This window comes from Toxorhynchites rutilus, chromosome 2, assembly GCF_029784135.1.
Source record: "Toxorhynchites rutilus septentrionalis strain SRP chromosome 2, ASM2978413v1, whole genome shotgun sequence".
Taxonomy (NCBI): Eukaryota; Metazoa; Arthropoda; class Insecta; order Diptera; family Culicidae; genus Toxorhynchites; species Toxorhynchites rutilus.
This window is the reverse complement of record NC_073745.1, coordinates 81,151,447-81,178,869: the sequence shown is the minus strand read 5'-3', so window position 1 is coordinate 81,178,869 and position 27,423 is coordinate 81,151,447. Positions and strand designations below refer to the sequence as shown.

Below are 27,423 nucleotides of genomic sequence, written 5' to 3'. Positions count from 1 at the left end.
ATCTAATCGTTACTGAAAACAATCTGCCAGTTCCTCTGGGAATTTAAAATTACATTCATGTGAAAGAGTTTATTTGAATGTTTTCTATCCATGTAACACTGTGACCAAATACATTTGGTTTTGTGATTTTTCAATCAATCGTAATTAACAGGGTAGCTTCTGAAGTTTATTCTTCCCCATCAGTAGGATATTTCCGTATACAATATTGGATGCATAAAACCTTGTGCCTCCAACGTAACGCTCTCGCTTTCGAAGTTCTCCAAATATTCATTCATTCAGAATGAATTCAGATTCAACTTCAAACAAATGATCTCTAAATCAACGATAGTCCTACGTCACCCTTAAGATTATACCATAGATATAACCCACTTCCTGTTTTTTATTACAGAGTCAGTGTGGCACTAACTCTGTTTTAAAGTCGAATTCGCTAATAGAAAACCGATGATACAAACTGTCCTTTTTGGTCATAAAGAATGCGTCTGCAAAATTTGAGCCAAATAAAAAAAAATACAAAAAAAATCGACTTTCGAGTTCAAATGGAATCACTCAAGAGTCTTTAAGATTAACGATGCTGTCATTCAGAGATGTCAATAATGCACGAAAGCTGTTGAGAGTGCGAAGTTTATCGTTCATTTAGATAGAGCGTATCAATGATCACTTAACAATAAAACACAGCGGCTCAATCAAAGCCAAATCACTACCATTTCCCAGTTACTGTATATACGTACCCTTTATCGATTAGGGGCAACCATCGAAATAGAATTTTCTGGCGGAACCGCATCCAACCGCAAAGCTTACATACCTCGCCGAAAAGCGCGTGTGCGCCATTCTTCTCCACAACCGCGCCTACCGACTGGGGCCTATAGGCGGCAATCTCGCCGATACAATTGCGGAATTGAATCCCGCCAGCAGCGGTTGCGGCAAATGAAGCCTGAGTGAGCAGCTAATTGGCTGGCACACACGTTGGGTGCAATCAGAATTATAATTAAATATTAATCAACCGCTTCGTTCGCTGGTAAATTGAAATAATACTCTTGATGGTGGGAATTAAAATCTATATATTTCAATTCCCGAAAGCGTCACTCAGCAGTATGATGGCTGTGGCGAAATGATACAAAATTATTCAGTAGCTGCCAGTGAGCATTTATGCTATATATAAAGTCATAAATTATTTCATTGTTTTGTGCAAGTGTTTCGAAAACAATTGCCTCGATTAACCACGAATAAAATCGTTGGGTCGCTCATTAAAAAATTTGGGTTGTTGAGATAAATCCTAATTTTCACCTTTGTATTTAATTATTGCCATACATTATTAGAAAGTACTGCAAAACATTAAATTATTCGTATTAATTTTCGCTCAATACCCTTAAACTGTTCCAAGTGAAGTCACAGCAATTCGAAATCACTACCCCCTGCTTGCAGGTTTGTTCGACATTCCTATCCGGATTCCAGCTGGATTCCATTTGGGATAAAAATATTTTACATTCACCTTTTTCTCCGGAACCGTTCTAAATTTTTGTAGCGGAAAAACACAGCCTTCACTCGGAATCAAACGGTACCATTTGTACAATTTTCATCGTTACGGAATTCTCGATGTTGTGTTGAAAAAAAAAATCCCCGCTACAGAAGCAGCCACAGAACATGACATTTTTACCCGACCAAGCTTTGATCTGGGGTTTTTATTTTCAACGTCATTCCCATCACGAGCAGCTTGAACGAATTTCGCAATCCAAGCTACGGTATGACAGAGGACAAACATTTTGTGTTCTTGGAATGAAATCACAATCATCTCGGTTAATGTTGTAATTCTTGTTGGGGTTAGTCTTTTTTCGATTTTACCATCCGGTAACGAATGACAATGGATCTGTTCTAAGGGATATAGGAAAACAATTAATTCTCTTGAAAATCTACTGGTTTTCGACAGAATCAACTGTTTTGTGATATTCTCTGCAAACATTACATTGTTCTTCGTTTCGTATTTTTTTCCAATGTCGGATTGCATGTTCGATTCCATTCGTCTTATTTGTAAATTCAACCTGTTGATACTAGTTTGTGAAAAGATTGATGTCACAAAAAAACGGTGGCAAGGGGAAATGGCGTGCAATTTCTTATCGTCAACCATTCTCGAGATGAGTTCCATCACCCGTAAGCGTTTCCAATCGATCTCTTTTGTTGAATAGGGAACGAGCTTTCGACTCAAGCACTATATTTATATAAGTAAAATTCCCATCGAAAAAAGGGAAACATACGTTATCTTGAAGTGTTTGAGTAATATGGAATTCATATTGATTTGTTAGTTCAATAAATTGTATGACAACATTTGTTGTGTAAATGTTTGCAACGGATTGAATTATGATAATATACAATTTGGGATTCGGAGTGCTCACGATATCTTAGAAAAAGAATATATAGGAGAAGTGTGTAATACGCATCCCCTAAGCGAGAATGGATTTATCTTGACCGTGCTCTTAAAATTTAAGGTAACAACTACATCAGTACGCAGATTAGTTAACCCTCAGTCATATGTAATCGTTCTGTATTTTAAATACTGAATAACAAAAGTGCTACGAATTTTATTTTGTAAAGCTCAGAGAAACAGCTGGTATGAATGAGAGATTCCATCATTCTATTCCCTTCATGCCCACCAGCGAAGAGAAGAAACCGTTCCTCTGGTGAGCGTGTTCTCCCAGTATTGGTGCATTGATTCTCCAGTCCGCGCTCTTGTTTTCCTGCATTCTCTGAACACATAATATAGAGGCCAGATGTGAAGACATGTTTTCGTTGTCAAGACATTTAATTTTGTGAAAACATACTGAGTTCATTTCAAAGTATGTGAAAACAATTGTTTGTGTGATTTATCGAACATGATTTAGAAATATTGTAATTGTTTGCTCATTTTTGTTCATTATGTTACATTGGAAGACATTTATTCGTGCCATGCAGAGATATATGAAAAAATCATCCGGCATCCCTCACATACAAGCTTTTTTTCTCGTGAGTATGTTTACGGCCGAAAGCGAGCAAATTGCCCCGATCGAGGGTATGCCATACTGCCCGATGGTAAGCTGATGCGGAAAATATCAAATTGAGAAGGATATTTCTATTCTTGCTGGTTTACGAGAAAATCAGGCGAGTCAAATTGCCCGGCAGGCGCGTTTTAGACACATCTCCTCTACGTATCAATTATCGCAATATCGAAAGCTGCTATGTTCCTATTATGGTTGTACGTTGTTATGTTATGGTTGTTCCTCACGTTTTCACGCTGTGCAATTGCATATCATAGGGCGCTTTTATACGCTCAGTAGTGTTGTGAAATAGCACTATGCGTGTCCGACCGAAGCATATTTGTTTGATCCACTCTGTTGAAAATTAAATCTTAGGTGAATGTGTTAATATCCTTTGTTCAGTTCCTGAAGAGAAGCGAAAATTGCATCACAACCCTCACGCCTTTGTGATTCTCCTGTCAGCTAGCAGAGCGGCCTAGCAATGAGGAGCAGGCAGTTATTTTACAACCGGGAAGCACGTAACAACCGCCTAATCTAGAGATGAAACAGATATTCGGTATTCTGCCTATCCGGTCAATATTTAGTATCCAGCCGGATACTAAATATTGACATCCCGGAAGTTCTGAGTTTTTTTTATTTGGAAGACCATGGTTATCGTAAGAGAAAGTCAATCAAGAAAATCTATCAAACCAAAAGCAAAAATTAGGCAAAAATTGCCGAAAAATGAATAATGAATAATGAGTCTTGTACAGAATTGATTACCATAAGTAAGCTTTCTTTCAAGCGCGTATTTTCTTTTATACATAATTAAAATAAGGTTTAATTACTGAAATGTCAGAAGTGTTTTTAAAATTAAATTATTATGGGTCAAGTTTTATCTATACTATTCATTTCTTACTACTATAAATTTCGGTATTCAGTAGAAAATCCATCTGCCTACTGAAATGAAAATTGTTGTCACGGTATTCTTTATCCAAATGAGTGATCATAAAAAAAAACCTCATCATTTATAGCAAAAAAGTTAAAAAATTTTAAAGGCTTGCCTACGAGATTCTGATTTTGTGTTATATGTACTTTCTAGCTATTTGGTCCATTCTACCCATCCGTTCCTGTTTTTTTCTATTATTACAAATTTATGCTTGCAACTTAAGAACTTTTTTAAAATTTATTATACTATTGCACTACACTGCGTTTCACAACTATAGAACCACTCATTTTTTCTGAGTTTCCAGAGATATGTAAGAAGTCGGTTGAATTGAAGTATGTGGAGTGTGATATAACAATTATCTTCATTTAAAAGACTAACCATTAAAACTTTATTGTTGTGTTCAGGCGCGAAACATTAAAAAAAAACAAAAATTCCAGTGTTTCATAACTATAAAACCAGATGGAAAAACTCTCACTCTTCTACAAAATTAACGTCAATTCCACATGAATTACAACAAATTTCTAATTCGTAGGTCATCTTTAGTTCTCAATCAATTCAAATAACCCATTCGGGGTTGACCAAGCTGCACCATGTTGTTGTTTGTATCTCGTTCTAAGCAGAGGATACTGCTCGTTTAAGCTCTTCAAATCACTCATACTGCTTGTAAGCTGCATCTACTATTCGTACGATCACTTCTCATAAGTTCTTGATAGAGTTTTGATCTGGTAGACAAGCTGACCAGTCCAGAATCTGAAGCCCTTATTCATCAAACTATGCCATGACTTTCCGGATTTTCTGAATTGATGCCAAATTACCCAATTATCACATTGTTTGTGATGTAAAAACAGTAGTAAATGATTCTGCAGTACTTCTTTGCACTTCTGATTGTTCATTCGTGTTGATGGTAAGCTACCTAAACCAGGCCTTTTTGAGAACATTCTCCCCAAACCATAAAAATCTCATCTTCAAGGCTGCGGGTCAAAAAACTAATGTGGAAGCTAATGCTAATGGTTTCACTATCTCAGGAGAACTTCTCAGATGAAGAGAAATCCAACTTGAATAGGATTTCTTCATACTGGAAGGACTTACGGAACGTGTCATGTAATTTTTTTTAACTCGTAACCTTGCAGGCGGCCGCTCGATGGTACGAGGAAAGTATTTTGAAAACGGCCTGGTTTAGGTAGCTTACCATCAACACCAATGTACAGTTAGAAGTGCAATGAGGTACTCCAGAATCATTTACTTCTGTTTTTGCATCAAAAACACCGTGATAATTGGGTAATTTGGCATCAACATGGCGCAGCTTGGTCAAAACCACCCCGAATGGGTTATTTGAACTGATTGAGAGCTGAAGATGACCTATGAATTAGAAACTTATCGTAATTCATGTGAAATTGACGTTAATTTTGTAGAGGAGTAAGAGTTTTTCCATCTGGTTCTATAGTTATGAAACACTGGAATTTTTGTTTTTTTTAATGTTTCGCGCCTGAACACAACAATAAAGTTTTAATGGTTAGTCTTTTAAATGAAGATAATTGTTATATCACACTCCACATACTTCAATTCAACCGACTTCTTACATATCTCTGGAAATTCAGAAAAAATGAGTGGTTCTATAGTTGTGAAACGCAGTGTAGTGCAATAGTACACCGGAATTTCTGTTTTTTGAATGTTTCGCGCCTGTTCAAATGACCAGTCTTTTAAATGAAGATAGTTGCTATATCCTACATTATATACTTCAATTCAACCGACATCTTACATATTTCTGAAAACTCAGAAAAAATGAGTGGTTCTATAGTTGTGAAACGCAGTGTATTGAAAACAGTACGAAGCGGAAATTTTCAAAGTTCAACCTCTTGTTAATTTTTTTGACAATCATCGGTTTCAACACTTCGACAATTTTCTTGACAATCAATTGTAAACGGTCAATCAATCTTGTAAACGGTCGACATATTTGGCGACAATCACAAAGCCCTCTTGAACGAAAGTTATGGTTCATTAAGCACCGTGAACGTAACCATTAATGTCACATCAGAAATGAATGCAGAGTCATTAACACGACCGCCAGTTGAATGTTTATATGTTCTCTCTTTCTATCGAATGTACACAGAAGAACGGTGAAAATATTATATACTTTTTTCATTCTCCAACTCGTAGTCATATCTGTCCGACTCATTTGATTTCAGTTTGACTGTCATTTGACTGCCAATGATTTGAATACCAGTTCATGGACGATGAAAGATCAGTTCACAATAAACAATGACTGAATGATTTCATAACAAATTGGTGGCAAAGCAAACATGTCAGTACAAATCTGCAGAATTTTCTAACGAACTAATTTAACAAAAATCACCTCTCAAGTTCCATTCAATATTGATGTCGCGTAGAAAATGACAATATGACCATACTATGTTGTTAAATAGTCGCCTAGTTTAGTAGTTTGGCTCGATCAGCAAAATTTCTTTTTTACCATCAAGGCACATATATTTGTTGAACGTCAGCACTCAAATTTAAATAACCGTTATTTGACCTCATGATTTACCAGCGATCGACGCTCTATAAAACTGAACACAGGCATAAAGAGTGTACCGAACCATAATTGGAAAGTATTTATGCTGTGAAAAACTAAAACTACTAAAAAAACTAAAATTACTACACAGTAATCTCAGACTCACATAGCAAATAACTTTCTGAACACTCATTGATAGTCCAGCGGTCAAAAGATCGCTCATGGTAAACAACGCTAGTGTGCATTTGGTTTTCAGGAAAAAAAACAAAGAATGAAAAGAGATAAGGATTTTGAAACTAAGTAGCATTAGAGTATAGAAAAAGTCGTGCTGGAAGCGAAGAAATATATACAAAGTTGAATTTATTAATTCTCAAAAGCGGTCATTTATGTTAATTCAATAAGCACGGAAGTGACTGGTTTAGTTTTTTGCAAATTCAGGAGATTTCAAATACTACACTGCGAGTATGATAATTTGGCCAACCGCAGAATGTGGAACTTGGCGAAACCTGAACAACTATGTGAGTGGCGGTACTTCTAATTCAATTAAACTTTTCGTACTGTTGGTGAGCCACGAGTAAATTCAAACCATTTGCATTTTATATATTCAGTTTTGCCGATGTTACCTGCTTGCTATTTTAAATATGCAAAACCATTTCTAGCAGAGCGAGTGCAAATTTCCAGCATTCCACGATATGTTTTCCACCTGAACTCGTTCGTTAAATGTGCAATGCTTCGAGCACCTCAACTGTAGCATACTGCAATTGTAGTTTTTTTACAGGAGAAACCGATCGGTCCAAAATTCATATAGATATAGAGCATTGTGCAACTATGTTTGAAAATTGATTTTTTTTCGGAACAAAGAGAACAGATCAGCATTAGTTAATTCAGAAAGTCGCATTCGTATAATAAAATGCTTTAGCACTCCTATACTCGCGCATTGGTCTGTCAGACCGAGAAATCAATAATTCGTTCATTTCTCAGAAAATATCAACACTACGACTTTGCGATTCTCTCTAGCTTCGTTATTCGTCGTTCGTCATCGTTTAGCGTATCGCATGTGTTGGGACAAAGGGGACGTGTTCCACTTTTTTAACACTTTCGGTCTGACACACCGACGCGAGTATAGGAGTAACTTTATCGGACAAGTACCTTTTTTCATATTCTTGAATATTGTTGAATGAAATATATAAATTAATGTTAGTGGTGTGGAATATTTATTGAATATAATGCATAAGATCATTACCGGACTATTCTTATTTGATTTCAGTGCCTTTTGTAACTGGATTGAACGGATCCATATATTAACTATTCGTCAATATATTCATCGTTAGATTCATACTTTCAAAAGCAAAATATGAATGTTTGACTTTCGTATAGTTATTCACTAAATATAATTGTCATACATATACACACTTGTGAAAGAATTTCACAAGAATAGTAAACAGTAAACTATAAACCAATCGGTAGGTTATGGTAATTTTGAACAGTTACAGTTTCGGGGATATTTTTTTATAATGGACAATATCGAAAAGAAAACAAGAAAAAGAAAAGGAAGTTCCTAGAAATCCTTCTATATCATCTTTTCATGCCCCATCTAAAAAAAGGCATTCATTCTTAGTTTACCAAGAAAACAGAGCCAAAGAATATTAGAAATATACAAACTTTATATTCCAGAACCTTCATCATCTGGTAATTATCTAGAAGGTCGTTATACATTCTTCTCTTCGATAAAAGACTCGAAAAACACGCAACAACAGCATGAAATGTAAAAAAAAATTGTTTCGAGCATGCAGTTATGCTATGTTCTGATTTTTATTCCAATGAAACCACAATCGATTAATACGTTTTTATGTTATTTTATAGCTCTCTATACTTCCATGAATTATATTCAGTTGATTACTTTTAATTAATAACAGTGAAAAATTCGAGTTTCGTTATTTGTGTTGAAGTATCAAAAATTATTCTATTTTGAGAAGGTTGAATTAGATGACTATTAAAACATAATAAAGGTGAAGAAAACATATTGTTTGGAGTTTTTTCATTGAATCATACCCTCTTTTTCAAAAAATGCCAATAAAGTCTGAAAAATACACAATGGCAACATTACAGAGAAGTTCAATTTTCGGTCTGTGACACCGTGCGCGAGTATACGTGTTATGATTTTGCACGCGAGTACAGGAGATTGAGCTTGGGTAGACTGTACAATTCGTAGTTGCTCTCCGTGATTGACCTAAACCAACCAAATTGCACAAAGAACACACAGAATGACGCTTGGGACTAGCAAATAATTCTCGTTGTGCAATTTTCGGTGATTCGAGCATTAAATGGTCAATAACGACGCCGGCCACGTCCTTACAGTCACCAGGGGAAGGGAAGGCATGTTAGTATGATATTCGCCGCCCGAAGGCCAGAAGGGTCGCCTCTATAGCGTGGTTCCCTAGCGTTTATCATGGAAGGGATAGTTATTAGTGGGAATGGTTAAGAAAAATCAGGATTCACTGCGGTAAGTGATGTGATTATGTAAACGCGAACTATTGACTACTCGACGAAACAAAAACTTTATGTGTCACAACGTGTAGCAGAGATTATTTGTAGGTAACCTGAGAAGGAAAATCTAAACAATTTAAACAGCTATTGTTATTTGATTATTTAACGCATCTTTTTAGTCGAAATTTCATCGCAAAAAAATAACTTTGGGAAACCTGAGAAGGTAACCGAGAGAACTCCTCAATCGACTCGGCGATATGTTCCGCTGTTCATCACGCCTACTCTGGGCCTGATCACGAACATCACCCCACGGCGAAAACGAGATGAAGTGTATAAAACCTTGCATATAAATCATCTCGCTCTCACCGTGAAGTGACGCTCGTTATCAGGCTCTCTGTATCGCAACTTCAATTTGGTTATTTTTGGAAAACCTGAGAAGGTCACCGAAAAAACCTCTGTAGTAACAATCGAGCCCTCCCGGTCACCCTATCAGGCCCCTTGCAATGACATCACTCGCCGTCACTATTAGGAATCTAATCGCGACGGCGGAGGGCCTTCTGCGGGAATCCCGAGATTGCAACCGAGAGAACCTCTCCGTAACCAATCGACCGACTATATATTCCGTGATATTGAACCATATGATTTGTGATTTGAAACTTGATAAAGGGTTGAAGAATTAATTAATTAATAAATCGAAGAATTACATAAGGCAAAAGTCTGAATTATATAAGTCTTGATCCTAACATTCAAAAACTGAAATCACTCGCAACACACAGTAAGCATCAAACCTACACTACTTTACACGAATAACACAGGGCCTGATCAATATGCAAACATATTCAATTACATTAAACTACGCGTTTGTTTTGCCGGTGCTAACCAGTACCTGATTATGATATCTGAAATGAAATTCGATGTTCGAAATACGACATTCAATTTCTTATTTCCAGAATTCAAAGTTATGAATTCTTGAATGAGACAAATTAACTGATGAATTAATGAAACTACTTCACATGTTACCTGTAGATGTGTGAAAATAAATGCAAATTCAATATGTATGTGTATGAGAGAGGGGTGCTTTCGTTAGATAGAAAACTTATCTGCTATCCTAGGTCTTCACATGTCAGCGATTCCTTTTGTGGTGAGTGATACATTCACTGCGGCACTGAAAATTCGCAAAGCGGTACCCACAATCGAGAGCGCGACAATTGAGAGCACTGTGTAACCGAGAGCGAAACGATTGCAAGCTCATTGGGAATCCGAGAACGCGACGGCTGAAAGCACTATACGAAATCAAAAGCACACCGACTAAGAGTCAATTGCGAAACGGAGAGCACGACACTTGGGAGCGGCGAAGAGTAAAAAAAAAGTCACAGGAGAGTTGTGTCCGAGACACGACCGCATAGTTGACGTAGGATTCCGTTAGGCTATCTGTTGATTTTGGATATGTTTGAAGAATTACATCGTTCAACTCTTTGATAATGATTTGGTGGCCCTGAAAAGGGCCGTTTTGTTTGGTTGTTGGGTATTGTTTGTTCACTCCACCAGTGTTTACCGAGTGATAATGACAGTGATGATGAGAGAAAGATGGTAAACATTCGTTGGATGGTGCGTATCAGATAGAAGATGCCGAAGTGGAATGAGATATGATGAAAATCGAGATGCCTCTTGTATTATGTATGGATGATATAGAGAAAAATAATATAAGATAATTATCAATACCAAACACAATTATAAATTATCACACAAGTTAAAACATGTTACTTTAACATACAGAAAGCATATACGAAATGGAAAAGGTAATTTTCTTTTATAATTTTTACTTTCTGAGTGTTCATTTAATCTTTTATTCAACCCAATGCGAATTTTAATTGGACTAACAACTCTTAATACTATATGTAGAGCATATGGGAAATCACTTTTTCGAATATTTCTTCACTTTTCCAATTTTTTCGCCGTATGAACGTATGGTGAAAATGAACACAACAAAACAGACAGCTTAAACGGAACGGTCCGTTCTCGAGCTTGAACACACTTTGTTTTTATTTATGAAAATTGAAATAAATCGTTTCATAATTCGAGTCATTTTTAACACAACTGCTACTATATACAATTTTACACTTACACTTGTGCTAAATTTTTCACAAAACATAATCGGTCATTGATATGAAATTTCACGAAGCAACCAACATTAAAGTTCAAAATTTAAATTTTATTTGCTAGAATTAATCATATCACTTACCTGACTTGCAATATAAAAATGCCCCCTACTTTCATTTGCAATGTCGATTTCCCCCAGGCAGCTTGGTTTTGATGTCTCTGTTAGGGAACCGCTGCATGTGTCGTCAATTTCGACCAATCAGAAATGGGTATTTCCGTTAGGATAGGGGTTGAGATTTTTCAATTGTTCGATAGTTAGTTTCATGACATATATTATTTTCTACAATATAAAAAATTGTTATCGAGTGCCGAAATCGATTGACGCGAAAATTTCATCAATCCATCGTGAAATGAGCAATAAGCGTTTGAAATTGGACAGTTTTCACGATGTACTTAATTTTTGATTTTCAATTTGTACCCCAATTCGTTCCCGAAAGACGTAATCCTACGTCAAAAATTAGGAGCATAACGATCGGAGACAAATGCAAGCTAAAAAAATGGCTTCACCCGATTTGATGCGTTACTGTCCATACTTATTTCCACAATCACTCCAACGAATTCAACCAAATTTCACTGGTTTTCAGCTTAGCTTGATAAATAGAACACTTCCATTGGTTTCACAATTTATAAAACACTTAAACGACAGAAGAAGCAAGCACACAGAGGAGATATCGCGGAGTATGAAAACACACGTCCACTCCCGTATGCTGCTCAACTCGCTCTCAATTTTGCACGCGAGTACAGGAGGGTTAAAAACAATTCAGTTGCAGTAAAAACATACTTGAAAATAATATTCAGCAATAATCGACTAAAATCATCATCCGAACGATAAAATCCTGTGGTTCAAAGCAGGACATCGTAGGGAAAAAAGAATGCCAATAAACAATTCAACTCGAGCTGAAGCTCTCGCGAGGGCTTTCCCTTTTCGATCATCCTTTCCAATTGGCTGTAAAAAAGGTCCGCACTTAAATGGAAAATCACTTCCTTTGATGCCACCCGTGGGGACAGAACGGACACTCTCTCTGGTTCAAATAAAGCGAATCATTCGGTTCCGATGTCAATTTACGTCCATCCTTCAAAATCCGAAACTGATTGATAGCGGTTTTGATTTGAGGGCACGCACGTATATTCAGATCTAAGGAGCGAAATAGAGTGGATCTCTCCCGCAGGGAGTGGTGAACTGGTCATAGATGACAGTAAAATCTTCCCTCGCAACCCATCCTAGTCCATCGATCACAATCGTTCGGTGACAGTTTTAAAGAAAAGCGGATTATGATTTTTTTCAATCTATGATTTGTTGGACTTCCACGAAGGGATATCAAATCGAAATCGAATGCCCCGAAAAGTATCTTCGATTCGTTCGCTTCACAGGAAAAGGGTTTCAAGTGGATTGGAAACAGATTTACTATATTCCGATGTTGACAGCCGACCCAAAGGAGTTTTTTTTTAATTTAAGTTAATTTAAGCTGCACGTTAATACTCCCGCATCGAACAGTCCATCAAATATGAACAAATCACTCACACACACACAAGAGGCATTTCAAACAATAGTTTGCAATTAGTTTGTTCTATGGAGTGCGCAAATTTTCCCGTTCTAGTTTTTGCCGCGTTGCGTCCTTTTTTGTGCGTCGCTGTCCTGTTTGGGGATGCTGATGTAATTTATGCAATCGGTCTCCACATTTTTTTCCTACTCTATCGGTGGCTTTTCAATCTACGCACAACTCCGACGCGTCTCGAATGCATTCCCTCCCCCGCCTTCAGCCGTGTTCAGTGATCAGGTGTGCAAACATTGATGAGCTGGCTTGTTGTTGATTGTGGTTCGTGATGAGAGCTTCGGTTTGACCTAACTTTAGCGGCAAATTTGACAATGGCAGATTGATTGATGAGATGCTGCAAAATTGCGATTGGGTACATCTGACGAACCAGACAGGATCGACGGGAAATTATTTCACGCTGAGTTGACTCGCTGGTTATCGTTTGAAACCATTCGAACGCAAGTCGTTTGCTTGGGAAAATTTCATTATTGAGTTGTCTATAGATAATTCTATAGATTTTTTTACCTCGAAAATACCAAATTTCAATTTTCATATTTTCTGCACAATGAACACAATATTCAACCGAATTGCTGATTTGTTAATTTCAACCCTTTCACTAAGATGTCCTCGAGCGGTGAAAAGCTTCGTATCATGTGGAGTGTGAGTGAAATCGCCTTCCAGACATCGGTAATATACAAATTTATGCAAATAAGTGAATCCATATCAAGCTACTCGAAGAAAACGTTCAACAGACAGAAAAATATTCTCATTTTCCTCACGATATTATGCACGATATGATGAACATTTTCATTTGGGTGAAAATAAATGCAAGATTTTCGTCTGTCTTGAAGCTAATCTTAGAATTATGTAATCGGAACACCAGACTGTTTTCATGGGGTATAATAATTTGAGAAGATTCATCGCTGTGACTAAGATTATGGCATGCATATCAATCGAAAATCGCCACTTCCCATGCTCTTCACAGTACTTCATCAACACCTTACCAAAACAAATAAACAAATCTCGCTCACCCAAACGGATGACGACAACGACAACGATGCTCACCCAGCAGCGATGTGACACTTTGCCGCCTGACGGCTTGATTGATAGCCGGCCATTCCCGAGTTCCCCGTGAGTTCTGTCAACAAATTTCGGCCCAATCCATCTCTGTTGGTGTTTGTTGTGCCGTTCAGCTGACGAATTAGTATCGTTTTGGAACGACGAAAGGATGCGCCTCGGGAGTGCCCCCATTTTTTGTTACTACACCCCCACCCAGCGCACAAACACACACACACGCACACACCAATAGTTGACAGGGAGGCGAGACGAAAAAAGGCGACAAAATTAATCAAAACATTAACAACCAGCGACGATAATTTATTATTCGCAATAAACATGATGACGCAAAAGATTGCTAATTTTACGATCTCACTGTCTATAGTAGAGTCGATTTGGCTCGTTGACAACTGCTCATCGGATTAATAAAAGGGATTTGGTTTTCGCGCGGTAATTAGGAGCTAAGTATCTATTGCCAGTCAATTATGAGTTAAGGGTTGTGTATTTGGCAAACGGGAGAGTTACACTGCAAATTTTGATCGTTTCGTATTTAAAGAAATTAAACAAGAATAATTATATCAATTATATTCTCATTCCTGGTACAATTAAAGATATTAACCATCATCATTATTGATGTTGTTACCTAACTAGCGCAATTATGATACTAATTTTCTCTTCTCACCTCTCCCCGCAGGCAACGTTTTCGTAATTGCGGCGATTCTGCTGGAACGGAACCTGCAAAGTGTTGCCAATCATCTGATATTATCGCTGGCCGTGGCCGATCTGCTAGTGGCGTGTCTGGTGATGCCCCTCGGGGCGGTGTACGAGGTGTCCAAGGAATGGCGACTGGGGGCGGATCTGTGCGATATGTGGACCTCGAGTGATGTGCTGTGCTGCACGGCGTCGATTCTGCATCTGGTGGCCATCGCGCTGGATAGGTACGTAATGTTTCTCAGTATTAATTGCAGATATAGGGCCCTATTCCAGAAAACGAGACGAGCAATTCGTCTCGTCTCGGCTTCAGTCACTGTCGAGACGAGCAAACTATCCCATTCCAGTACACGAGTTTCATTGAAATGTTTTATTTGGTAGACTGGAGAGACTTCAGTCAGTTTTTCTCGGTATGATCTGTGATGTCAGATGAGAAGACATGTTTTTGTTTTAAAAAAAAAACAAACAAATTAAAAATTGATCAATTGATACTCTATTCTCGGTGCCAAAATATTAAAAAAAAACATAACAAAAAGGAATAAGTTTCATTTATCGTGATCGTGTCGATCGTGAGTTCAAACTCAGGGCCCTCAATTGACCATCTTTGTGTTGTTATAGAATAACTACGTCCACGCAACCATCATCAGCGATGGAAATCGATCCACGATGGAACAAAGATCGATACATCCATACAACTGCTCTGCTCTGCAAGAAACATCGGGCTGCTGTTCTATAAATAACTCAACAATGATCAATATCAACTGTCTCCGCTGTCCGGTCTGTTGAACAATGAATGAACAGAAAGAATACCCTTACGCCTAAATGGCTACTACTGGGTAATTTATCATTATTTTTTTTTTTTTTTTATTAAATCGTTTATTTTTACAGGCTCAGTTACATAAGTTTAAAGGAGCCAAACTCCTGACTGTATTGTTACAAGTATATATAAACATTTTTCCTTAATTCTAATGTTAATGGTGTAGAAAACCGATTACTCGCGGTCTACTCGAGTTTAGAAGGGTGACATATTTTCTTCAGGAAAAGGAAGGGATAAAAGGATATGTTGACAATGTTCACTCTCACATTCACACTCACATTCATTACACTCAATTCTTAAGCCTATCTTATATCTAAAATGTTTTTACAGTTCACCTTATTCTATTGTTAATAAGAAGGGATTTGATTTCTCGCGAAGAAAAAGGAAAAGGAGAATATAAGGATATAAGGATAATCAGACACGAAGATCGATAACTTTTAGGAAGACATATATTTGGGACATGTAATCAAGGTCTAAACCAGCCAACACATCTCTCACCGGCACATTGGGCTGCCTTCCTCTAGCCCGAAGAGAGTTTTCTAAATTCGATCTGGCAACAAGATACTCCTCGCACGACCAAACAACGTGTTCGACGTCGTGGTAACCTTGGCCGCAGGCACAGATATTGCTGTCGGCAAGATCAAAACGAAAGAGTAGCGCGTTTAACGAACAGTGATTGGACATGAGTCGGGAGAAGGTGCGAATAAAGTCCCGACTCAAGTCCAGACTTTTGAACCATGGTTTGAGGCTAACCTTAGGGATAATTGAGTGGAGCCACCGGCCCAATTCATCTTCGTTCCATTTGCGTTGCCAGTTAACGATGGTATTTTTACGAACTAAAGAATAAAATTCATTGAAGGCGATTTGACGCTGATAAATTTCGCCTTCAATTGCACCTACCTTTGCTAATGAGTCAGCCCTCTCATTACCCGGAATTGAGCAATGTGAAGGGACCCAGACAAAGGTAATGACATAACAGCGTCTGGATAAAGCACTCAAAATTTCTCGTATTCTCTCAAGGAAGTACGGCGAGTGCTTTTCCGGCCTCACTGAACGGATAGCTTCGACAGAGCTAAGACTATCCGTTACAATGTAATAGTGTTCAACAGGTCGTGAGGCGACGCTGTCCAGCGCCCAATGAATTGCTGCCAATTCAGCAATATACACTGAGCAAGGATACTGAAGACTGTGTGAGGTGCTAAAAAAATTGTTGAACACTCCAAATCCTGTGGACTCATTCATAGAGGACCCATCAGTAAAGTACATATTATCACAATTGACACGCCCATACTTTGCTTCGAAAATCGTAGGAACGATCCCCGATCGATGATAATCTGGAATTCCATGGATATCCTGCTTCATGGACAGATCAAAATGTACAGAGGAATTGATGTAGTCAGGAAAACAAACACGGTTGGGAATATACGAAGAAGGATCAACCTGCATGGAGACGAATTCATGATATGAGCTCATGAATCCAGAATGAAAATTTAGCTCGATCAGCTGCTCAAAATTTCCGATCACCAATGGGTTCATGACCTTACACCGGATGAGGAACCGAAGAGATAATAAATTGAAGCGATCTTTTAGTGGGAGTAGGCCTGCCAAAACCTCGAGACTCATGGTATGCGTTGAGGGCATACATCCCAACGCAATACGGAGACAAAGATACTGAATTCGCTCGAGTTTAATGAGGTGTGTTTTGGCAGCTGATTGAAAACAGAAACTGCCATACTCCATCACTGAGAGAATAGTTGTTCGATACAACATTATAAGATCTTCGGGATGGGCTCCCCACCAGGTGCCGGTAATTGTACGGAGAAAGTTTATTCTTTGTTGACATTTTTTACTCAGATACCTAATATGGGCCCCCCAAGTACATTTGGAGTCGAACCATACCCCAAGATACTTGAATGACATAGCATGAGTGATCGGTTTACCCAAAAGTTGAAGCTTTGGTTTTGCTGGTCTATGCTTCCTCGAAAAAACCACCATCTCTGTTTTTTCCGTGGAGAATTCGATCCCTAGCCCAATGGCCCAGGTTGAAAAATTGTTCAAAGTATCTTGTAAGGGTCCTTGCAGGTCGGATTCGTTTGATCCTACGACAGACACCACTCCATCATCTGCAAGTTGTCTTAGGCTGCAATTTTGTGTAAGGCAATTGTCGATGTCGCTTACATAGAAGTTGTACAAAAGGGGGCTTAAACATGAGCCCTGGGGGAGGCCCATGTAAGAGAACCGACTTACTGCCGAATCTCCGTGAGAAAAGTTCAAATGTTTCTCACAAAGCAAGTTATATAACATATTATTCAATAGAGGCGGCAGACCCCGAAAGTGTAATTTGTCTGACAAAACCTCTATTGAAACAGAATCAAAGGCCCCCTTTATGTCCAAGAATACTGAAGCCATTTGTTTTTTTCCGGCGTAAGCCATTTGAATTTCTGAAGAAAGCAACGCAAGACAATCATTCGTCCCCTTGCCCCTGCGGAACCCATATTGTGTATCTGAGAGTAAGCCATTCGTTTCAACCCAACGATCAAGGCGAAACAAGATCATTTTCTCCAACAATTTCCGTATACAAGACAGCATTGCTATTGGGCGGTACGAATTGAAGTCGGACGCGGGCTTTCCAGGTTTTTTAATAGCTATAACTCGTACTTGTCTCCAATCATCTGGAACAATATTATGCTCCATAAACCGATTGAATAAATTCAACAAGCGATGTTTCGCCACATCAGGGAGGTTTTTCAGCAAGTTGAACTTAATTCTATCCGATCCCGGCGCAGAATTGTTACATGAAAGGAGAGCAAGAGAGAATTCTACCATCGAAAACTCGGAATCAAGATCGCACCTATCTTGTGAAATATCTCGAACAATTTTTTGTACAGGAACGGAATCGGGACAAACCTTCCGTGCAAAATTTAAAATCCATCGATGTGAATATTCCTCGCTTTCATTCGTTGAAGAGCGATTTCTCATGTTTCGAGCCACTTTCCATAATTTTTTCATTGACGTTTCTCGTGACAGACCTCCCACGAAATTTCGCCAATAAGCACGTTTTTTCCCTTTGATCAAGTTTTTAAATTGATTTTCAAGGGATAAATACGTTTGAAAATTCTCAATGGTTCCACTTTTCCGAAAAGCTTTAAATGCATTCGATTTATCCTGATAAAGCTTGGAACATTGGCTATCCCACCATGGATTGGGAGGCCTTCGACGAATAGTGGAACCTGGGATGGGTTTCGTTTGAGCGCGAACCGCGCTGTCATAGATCAAACGAGAAAGGAAGTTATACTCCTCCAATGGAGGTAAACCATCTTTGGAATTGATGGCTAGAGCAATCGCGTCCGCATATTTTTTCCAGTCAATGTGTCTTGTGAGGTCATATGCCATGTTTATAGATTCAGAAGAATTCGACCCAATGGTGATGGAAATTTCGATTGGCAAGTGATCACTACCGTTGGGATCCTGGATTACATTCCACTTGCAATCTAACGATAGTGAATTCGAGCAAAGCGAGAGGTCAAGAGCACTTGGGTTAGCAGGAGGTTTAGGTACACGTGTTGTTTCCCCAGTGTTCAAAACGGTCATATTGAAGCTGTTACAAAGGTCATATATCAACGATGAACGATTGTCGTCGTACTGTTCCCCCCAGGCAGTTCCGTGAGAGTTGAAGTCTCCCAAGATCAATCGTGGCTCAGGAAGGAGTGAGCACATGTCAACAAGTTGCTTGCGGCTAACCGCAGATCTCGGAGGCCAATACAAGCTGACTATACAAAGGTCTTTGCCTCTGATGTTTGCATGACAGGCAACAGCTTCGATCCCTCCAATAGGTGGAAGGTCAATTCTAAAAAAAGAGTGACACTTATTGATCCCCAATAGTACCCCTCCGTATCTGTCATCGCGGTCCAAGCGTATTATATTAAAATCGTGGAAAGAGAGATCATTTTGAGAAGAGAGCCAGGTTTCGGACAGTGCAAAAACATCACAATTGACTTTATGAATTAGAAATTTGAATGTATCCAATTTAGGGGTAAGACTACGACAATTCCACTGTAAAACAGTGATATCTCCGACCTCTCTATTTAAATTAGACATCAAGAGAGATAATCATTGCAAGGAGGGGCCATGTTTGCATCAATTGTTGCAAAATTGTCTTTAATACTGGAAGCATTGAGATGACAATGGTTCTGATGGAGTCGGAAACATTAAAACACTTGAAGATTTGATCCAAAAGGTCAGACAACTTTATAAATCCCGATTGGGAAGTTGAGCTGGACGGAAAAATAGGGACAGTTGGGGTTTTTGATGTCCCCTCGAGTGCTGGGTCGTTCGAAGATGAACTATTCCCACGGAAACCAGGGGGAACCTGATTTTGCTTGTCCGCTGCACTCGATTTTTTAGGCAAGCTAACAGGGGGTATCACCGGAGGGACTTGTCCTTGAACTTTGGGAGTGGTCACATTTTTGCGCCGGGGATTCCCTTTGGAAATAACCGTTGTGCCCCCGCTAGCTGTGTCCGCTTCTATTTCGTCAACTGGCAACGCAGCGAAAACATTATGTGTGTTGATTGGTTGTTGCTCTTGAGCCAGTGGAGAAGCGCCCTTCAAAATTTCCGCAAAAGTGCGCTTCGAGCGTTCCTTCAAAGAGCGCTTCTGTTTATCCCAGCGACTCTTGTAAGTTTCACAAGCTGAGAGCTCATGTGGGGATCCCCCGCAATATGGACATTTATGCTCAGTCGCACTGCAGGATTTCCCCTCATGTTGCTCTCCGCAAGTGGCACAGCGCTCCTTGTTGGCGCAATAATCTGCTGTATGACCAACTGACTTGCATTTGTTGCAAGTCATGGGCTTTGGCACGAAGAGTCGCACTGGAAGCCTTAATTTATCCACCATAACGTAGTCAGGGAGGGCGGAACCAGCAAAAGTTACTCGAAACGAGTTGGACGGCGTGAATTTTTTTTCTTCCCCATTCTGGGAAACTTTTCCTAGTTGCTGGCAGTCCAATATTTTAATTTGCTTCAAAGGGAGCTGTTTAAATCTGCCATCTCCCTCTTTTATTATTTCGCTCGTCAGACCCGTTTCTGTAATCACCCCCGCAATTTCTACGTTATGGCAGGGCACATATACGCGATATTCTATTACAAAACGATTGTCGACAACAATATCGTTAGCGTGCTTCCGATTAGCCACGACAACACGCAGTTTGTTCGGTCTAGCCTTTCTAATTTCGACCACGGAGGAATAATATCTTGCCAGATCTTTAGAAATTTGAATGACATTTAGAGATTTTCCTTTTGGTTTGGGCCGGAAGAAAACAACCCATGGGCCAGATCCAGGTGAATCTTCTGGATAGACCTTGACACGAGGAGAGGAAACAACTGAGGGGGACGAGGTCGATTGTTGAGCGGGATCAGGAACAGTAGGGCTGGGAGGCAAGTTCGGGAGTTGATCGGAAGCGGGAGCAGGAGATTGAGGGGGTGAAGAGGAAAGGTTTGCAAATTTTCTTGAGGGGGGCTTGTTTAGGTGACTTAACTCTCCCTCTAAAGAGACATCCGAGGGGGGAACGCGTTTAAGCGACTTTCCAGCTCCCGTAGATATGGAGGGGTAGACAGTGGATTCAATCTCCATGTCAACGGTTCCTTCTTCATCTGCCATTTAAAGTGGCAGATGTACACTTTTTAGTTAATTTTTCAATTTTTTGTTTGTTTTTTCTTTCTAAAGCTAATAGACTTAACCTAATAAAATTATTGATACTTATAATGCACACCACACCAATGCGGATAATCTCCAACGCGTATCAATCCTTCGGTGCAGCTGAACCGGTGTATCGCACCACAGCACGATAATGGTGTCGATGACGAGATGCGATAAATTCACCAGCACACAGCACACAGCGCCCGCGCTGCAGGCCTTCTTCCTCCTGCTTGTTGTGTCCGCTTCAATGCAATCCAGCTACAATCTAGGGAATCCCGTTATTGCGCACAATCACTTGACCAGTCACGAGAATAACGGTATCACTTCAACGATACACGATCACGAAATATATGCGTCCGGCGGCTTCGAACTTAGGAAGACGAATGAATTTACCATTATGTAATGGAACAGAAAACTTAACGCCTAAATGGCTACTACTAACTACTGTGTAATTCACAATTCATAGAAACATAAAAATATGTACATGTACACGATTAAACCCGGCTCTGTTACAGCTAAATGCTAATGAGCCTAATAAATAAATGGGATAAAAAAAAACTACTCATTTTCGTTCAATATGTGAAGACCCTTATCGTGCCGTGTTAATATATTCAAAACAGTCATCTAACATCCCTGGATATGAGTTTAATGTTTACATTTGATTGTGTTGTTTGGAAGAGGCCCATTTGAAAATCTGTAAAATCTTGCAATTACTGAATTGAATTTGATGGTTGCAGTTGAAAATATACATTGCTTATGCAATACTAGTTTAGCCGTGGAACCATTTTTGAAGATAAAGGTGGAGCAGAAGAATACCGATGGTTTCAATCAACAAGGTGAACAAACACATCAAACAAACTAGACGATTCGACTGATTCATTGACGAGCGCGGTCAAACGGTCGTCGAACCAGACGAGCTACTCGTCTGTTTTTAGTCGAGCTCGGCTTCTAGAATATGAAAACAAACGAGACGAGCGCTCGTCTGCTCGTCTCGTTTTCTGGAATAGGGCCCATAGTTGTGTTGTGGTAGTGGAAAATGTTTTGTGCCTTTGGCACAAACAATTAAACTCCGATTCAACAAGTCAAGTGCAACGTCAATGATTGCGCGGTTACTGTCAGTGAATTTTATGGCGAGCCCGCACCTATTTTCCGACGTAAGACTACGTCAGTATGGGTGCAAAATCAGACAATGGGTCACGTTTTTATGATTTTTTAACGTTGATATTAACAGTCCAATCGGCCGCGCTCTGCTAAGCTATTCAATTCCAAAAGTGTACATCGATTTCAATTAAAATATCTGGTGCTTCGCCACCTTCTACGGGCTGTCCACATACCACGTGGACAACTTTAGGGGGGGTAGGGGTTACGAAAATGTCCACGCTTGTCCACGGTGAGGGGGGATGGTGTTTTGATAATGTCCACGTGGATACGTTAAGTAATTTTGTCAAGTAAAACATTCAAGTTAATAGTCAAAATTGAATGAGATCTGTTTTGTATTTACACGATTTTTTGAACTTCGCGCCTGCCCTGAGTACTCAGTATTCATCAATAAAAATACTGAACTGCCCGAATGCCTGAACCTCTTTCCTGAAATGTATATTCTGAAGGTAACGCACATGAACCATCAATTTATTCCAATCGGTAATAGAGGGCCGTAGATCCGTCAAGATAAAGACACCCAATAACACGAAGAATGTTTTTGAAGTATTAAAAATCACGACTTAAGTGCGGGTTGAATTCAGCTTTTGCTCTTGATGACAAAACTGTACCTTTTTTTTCGAGAACTCTCAAGGATTTCTGAACATTGAAACGAACAACAAATTCTTCCGTGAGTTTATGGGCCGTATCTCTGGAGATCTATTTCTTGCAATGATGTTGTTCTTCATTGATGTCTGATAATTTTTGTAATACGCTTCTTTTGAGTTGTCTGGAAAGTTCATGCTGCTACTGCTGATTAATTAAAAGAAAAGATCAATCCTTGATGCACATGAATTAGTAGATTCGCTACAGATGTCGAAAATCACCGTTCATGAGAGACGAAATATCACGAAAAGCGCTACAATGCATGGACTACCCATATTACGGAACCCAATCGAATTTAACACATCCGAATCCGAATGAAATAAACTTTTGCATTCTGCATTTCAAGGTTGCAACATTTGCACAATCCGATAGGATTCGACTCGATCAGATTAAGGGGGATAGAGACACGAATTTCGGACGTTTCTTCGAGCTCCGAAAAAAGTAAAACAAAGAATATTTTTACCATCCATTATATCACTATTTGTTTATCTATCTTTCAACAATAAAACAAAAATTGAACGGAAAAAAATATATCCATAATTAGAAGCTGATCAAGTGAGAGAGTTAAAAAAAAATTTGTGCCATGGCGTACATGATTCCAGCTCTTCTGATTATCTGAAACAAACAAATCGAATAGATTCTGAATCAGTAAAGATGCCACTATCGCATGAACCTCGGAGTCTATAACTTGGTAAATAATGAGATTTTCGAAAAGTCTCTTTCGAATGTTTTATTTTCAAGTTTCTAAACTAGAATACACTCTTAAAGAACGCAATATTGTGCTAATTTCGAATCCGACCGGATTTCGGAATAAGGGTTTATTTTACCGAAAAACACTTGAAGGGACTCATCTCAATCTGCGATTCGTATCATAAACACGACGAAAATACATATTTGTAGCGAATTGTGAAGGGTAAATCATTCACAAGAATTTTGAGTTAAAAAAATCTTAGCAAGTGAATGGAACTCCGAAGCAGCTGGGTCTGGTAGGACTGGAAGAAAATCTGTATCATGAGCTTCTACCAAGCAACTAGTTTCGATGAATTCCAACAAAAAGCTGCTAGCAGCTTAACGTATTAAAATCAACGATCCAGAACGCTGCTAAGGAACTTCTAAAATTCCACCCGCCTTACTCACCAGATATTGCATCTTCAGATTATTAACTGTTACGATTCTTGTAAGAACTTCAACTTACTGCATAGCATAAGTTCTGAGAGGATGGAATTCTCAAGTTGCATGAAGGATGCTGAAATTTTCATTTTTTTTTTCAGCTAAATTTTTTCCTTAGAATCGGCACGAATTTTTTAGGACAATATTTGGCATGATTTAACAATTAAGGGTTGTAGGTCAACGGAATCATCGATCACGATGATACTGCAGAGGTTTGGTTTTTTCTAGGTTCATTATAGCCATTAGGCACTACCGAACCTGTAAAAGCGAAAGTCATTGATGTTTACACGAGAAAATTCTGTTTGCAAACAAAGTGCTTGATTTCATTGTCTGATTTTTTGAAAACTCAAACAGCCACCCAGCTTTAATTACTCGAGAATAGGTTCACAATCGATATTTTAAAATGGATATGGAGATAACGTAAATGGAATTCGGAAGAAAATAATGAGCTCCCGGACAATGTTGAAAAAAATTTAAGATTTCAAGACAAATCGTTACCATTGGTAAGGCTATAATTTTTATCAATAAAAATATAGAAAATAGAAAATAGAAACAAACTCGAAATAAAATTTCACCGAAAAAAATAAAATTGTTTGATTTTTTTCTCAAAACCGGAGGAATGTCCACGTGGACAACAGGGGGAGGGGTATAAGGAATGTCCACGGAGGGGGAGGGGGGTGTCTAAAATCATGCTTTTTCTGTCCACGTGGTATGTGGACAGCCCCCTATATGGATTTTGTTTTTTTTTTGCTCTAACTTTTATATCTCAAATTCTACATACAAACTGTCTTCGAAAGGCTTTTAGAACATACTGAAACAAACATTTTTCGGTGCAAAACTTGTCAATATTTCAACTTCACTCAAAGGTATTGATATTTCTTCCCAAAAAATACGCTCTCTTCAATTGCTTGCCATTCTTTCTAGGGCAAACATAAAAAAAAGTTTGTTGACGGAATTTGAAAGAACAAGTTTCACTCTATATAATATGGGCCTGATCTCGAACGTCACTTCACGGTGAAAACGAAGTGAATTGTATAGAACCTTATTACGGCTGTCACCGTGTGTGTAGAATCCAGAAGAGTTCATCTGCGGTGACAACTTTGATGAACTCGGTGTTATTATGAATACCACGATACTGTCATGTCACGAAAAAAAACTGGTATATTTGTCACTTGTGTTTTAGATGGTGAAAGCTAGTCACGCGGAATATAGTATGTTTTATTTCGTATTTATTTAGCTTTTTTGCTAAAGGGTGTGTCACATCAAATTGCATCACGGAAAAAACGCTGTAGAAATTCGCCCAGTAGACCAATCCTTTTGAAAATTTTAGACAGTAAAATAAAAACTATTAAACAACTTTTGGCATTTTCTTTTTATTCATACTTCGAGCCCAAGCCCGTATGCTCGCACCTTCCTCTTTACCCCGTCCATAAGGTTCTGTACAACGTCAGGTTGTAGTTTTTTTTGAACAGAAATCCATTTTCTCTTGAAGTCCGCCTCCGATTTGACAACTTTTGGGTTCTTCCGGAGGGCCTGCTTCATAATCGCCCAATATTTCTCTATTGGGCGAAACTCCGGCGCGTTGGGCGGGTTCATTTCCTTTGGCACGAAGGTGACCCCGTTGGCTTCGTACCACTCCAACACGTCCTTTGAATAGTGGCACGAAGCGAGATCCGGCCAGAAGATGGTCGGGCCCTCGTGCTGTTTCAATAGTGGTAGTAAGCGCTTCTGTAGGCACTCCTTAAGGTAAACCTGTTTACCATGCCGGTCATCACGAAGGGGGCGCTCCGCTTTCCGCAAGAGCAGATCGCTTGCCACACCATGTACTTTTTGGCAAACTTGGATAGCATCTGTTTGCGAATCTCCTCCGGAACGCTGAATTTGTCCTCTGCGGAGAAGAACAACAGACCCGGCAGCTGCAAAGTCCGCTTTGACGTAGGTTTCGTCGTCCATTACCAGGCAATGCGGCTTCGTCAGCATTTCGGTGTACAGCTTCCGGGCTCGCGTCTTCCCCACCATGTTTTGCCTTTCGTCGCGGTTAGGAGCCTTCTGAACCTTATATGTACGCAGGCCCTCCCGCTGCTTGGTCCGCTGGACGAACGAACTTGACAAATTCAGCTTATTGGCGACATCCCGGACCGAACTTCTCGGATCACGTCTAAACTACTTAACTACGCGCTTGTGATCTTTTTCACTGACGGAGCATCCATTTTTGCCGTTCTTCACCTTCCGGTCGATGGTTAGGTTCTCGAAGTATCGTTTTAGTACTCTGCTGACCGTGGATTGGACGATTCCCAGCATCTTACCGATGTCCCGATGTGACAACTCCGGATTCTCGAAATGAGTGCACAGGATTAATTCACGACGCTCTTTTTCGTTCGATGACATTTTTCCAAATTTACGAAAAATTGACAGTGAAGCATGGCCAACGTGATCTATACACTCTTATCTGATTATAAGCGAAAGCTGAAGATATAATTCCTAAAAATTAAATTTCTACAGCGTTTTTTCCGTGATGCAATTTGATGTGACACACCCTTCAACATTTTGAATATTGTCTTGTCTTGTTTAAGAAACAAAAGATAAACAAACAGCAATTTACCCCCCTGGTGGCATTTTTAGAACGAAATTTTGACGTATCCAGAGGACGTTAATTTGTTTATTTGGATTCGGTAAATGCGCTATAGGATGTAATTAAAGATTAAAAATGTAGTTCCCGTAGGTCCATTGAAACATGGCGAAGGTTTACTTCCGATTGTCCTGAATGAACAGAATTTTTTGTTTCTATTTTTAGCATTAGACTTAGAGAGAGTTCCAACACCATAAAATGGCAATGGAGTGGCCCAAATACGATCATTATGATTGATTATGTATAATATTGATTTGTTGATATTTTGAATATGAAATAATAACTGTAAAGTTTTTCCAACATTGCAGAGTTATTTTTTTTTTTTTTTGTAATTCAAACATTCACAATTGGCGGACCAGACCAGAATCAGGACGATAGTTATAACTTTTTACGTTATAGATATTTCCAACGGTATTGTTTTGGAGACGTACTTTGAATGAAAAAATATTAAAAAAGTGATAATAAGTTCCAAACAAGGAAAAAATGAGTCTATCATTGCAAAGCATTCACAAGATACTGTTTTTAAATTCTTCTCTAGTTTTTTCCATAATTTTGATATCCGTCTAAAGAAAATCTGTATCACTTTCCGCTTTTATCAAATTTCTTGAAACCCATCAGATGTTTTCCATGAGGATTATGCTTCTGACCGACGCTGCTGACCAGTTTCTGTTTAAATAATTAAATCAAACCACATGTCCCGTATATCAAATTACACGAGAATGGGAAGGATAAGAGGATTATACTTCAGAATCCCATATGGGAGTAGCTCAGATTATACTGATCGTGAAGTGGATGAATTCGGATTTGTTCTCAAAATTGTAGAAACTTATTAATTTTGATTATTAATCAAAATTGTAGAAACGGTTCATAAAAATGATTCTAAATATTTTTCACTATTCAAACGAGTAAGACAGAGCT

General features: G+C 38.9%; 1 protein-coding gene across 7 annotated transcripts in view; it reads left to right on the top strand.

The window, feature by feature from the left end:
• The window catches only part of LOC129765809 (5-hydroxytryptamine receptor-like), a 489,787-nt gene that overhangs the window by 312,748 nt on the left and 149,616 nt on the right, over window positions 1–27,423 (top strand). For all 7 annotated transcript variants that reach the window (XM_055766243.1, XM_055766242.1, XM_055766241.1 and 4 more), the window contains one exon: window positions 14,375–14,618. In XM_055766243.1, coding sequence (XP_055622218.1) covers window positions 14,375–14,618 — 244 coding nt within the window. The remainder of the gene's footprint in view (window positions 1–14,374; window positions 14,619–27,423) is intronic.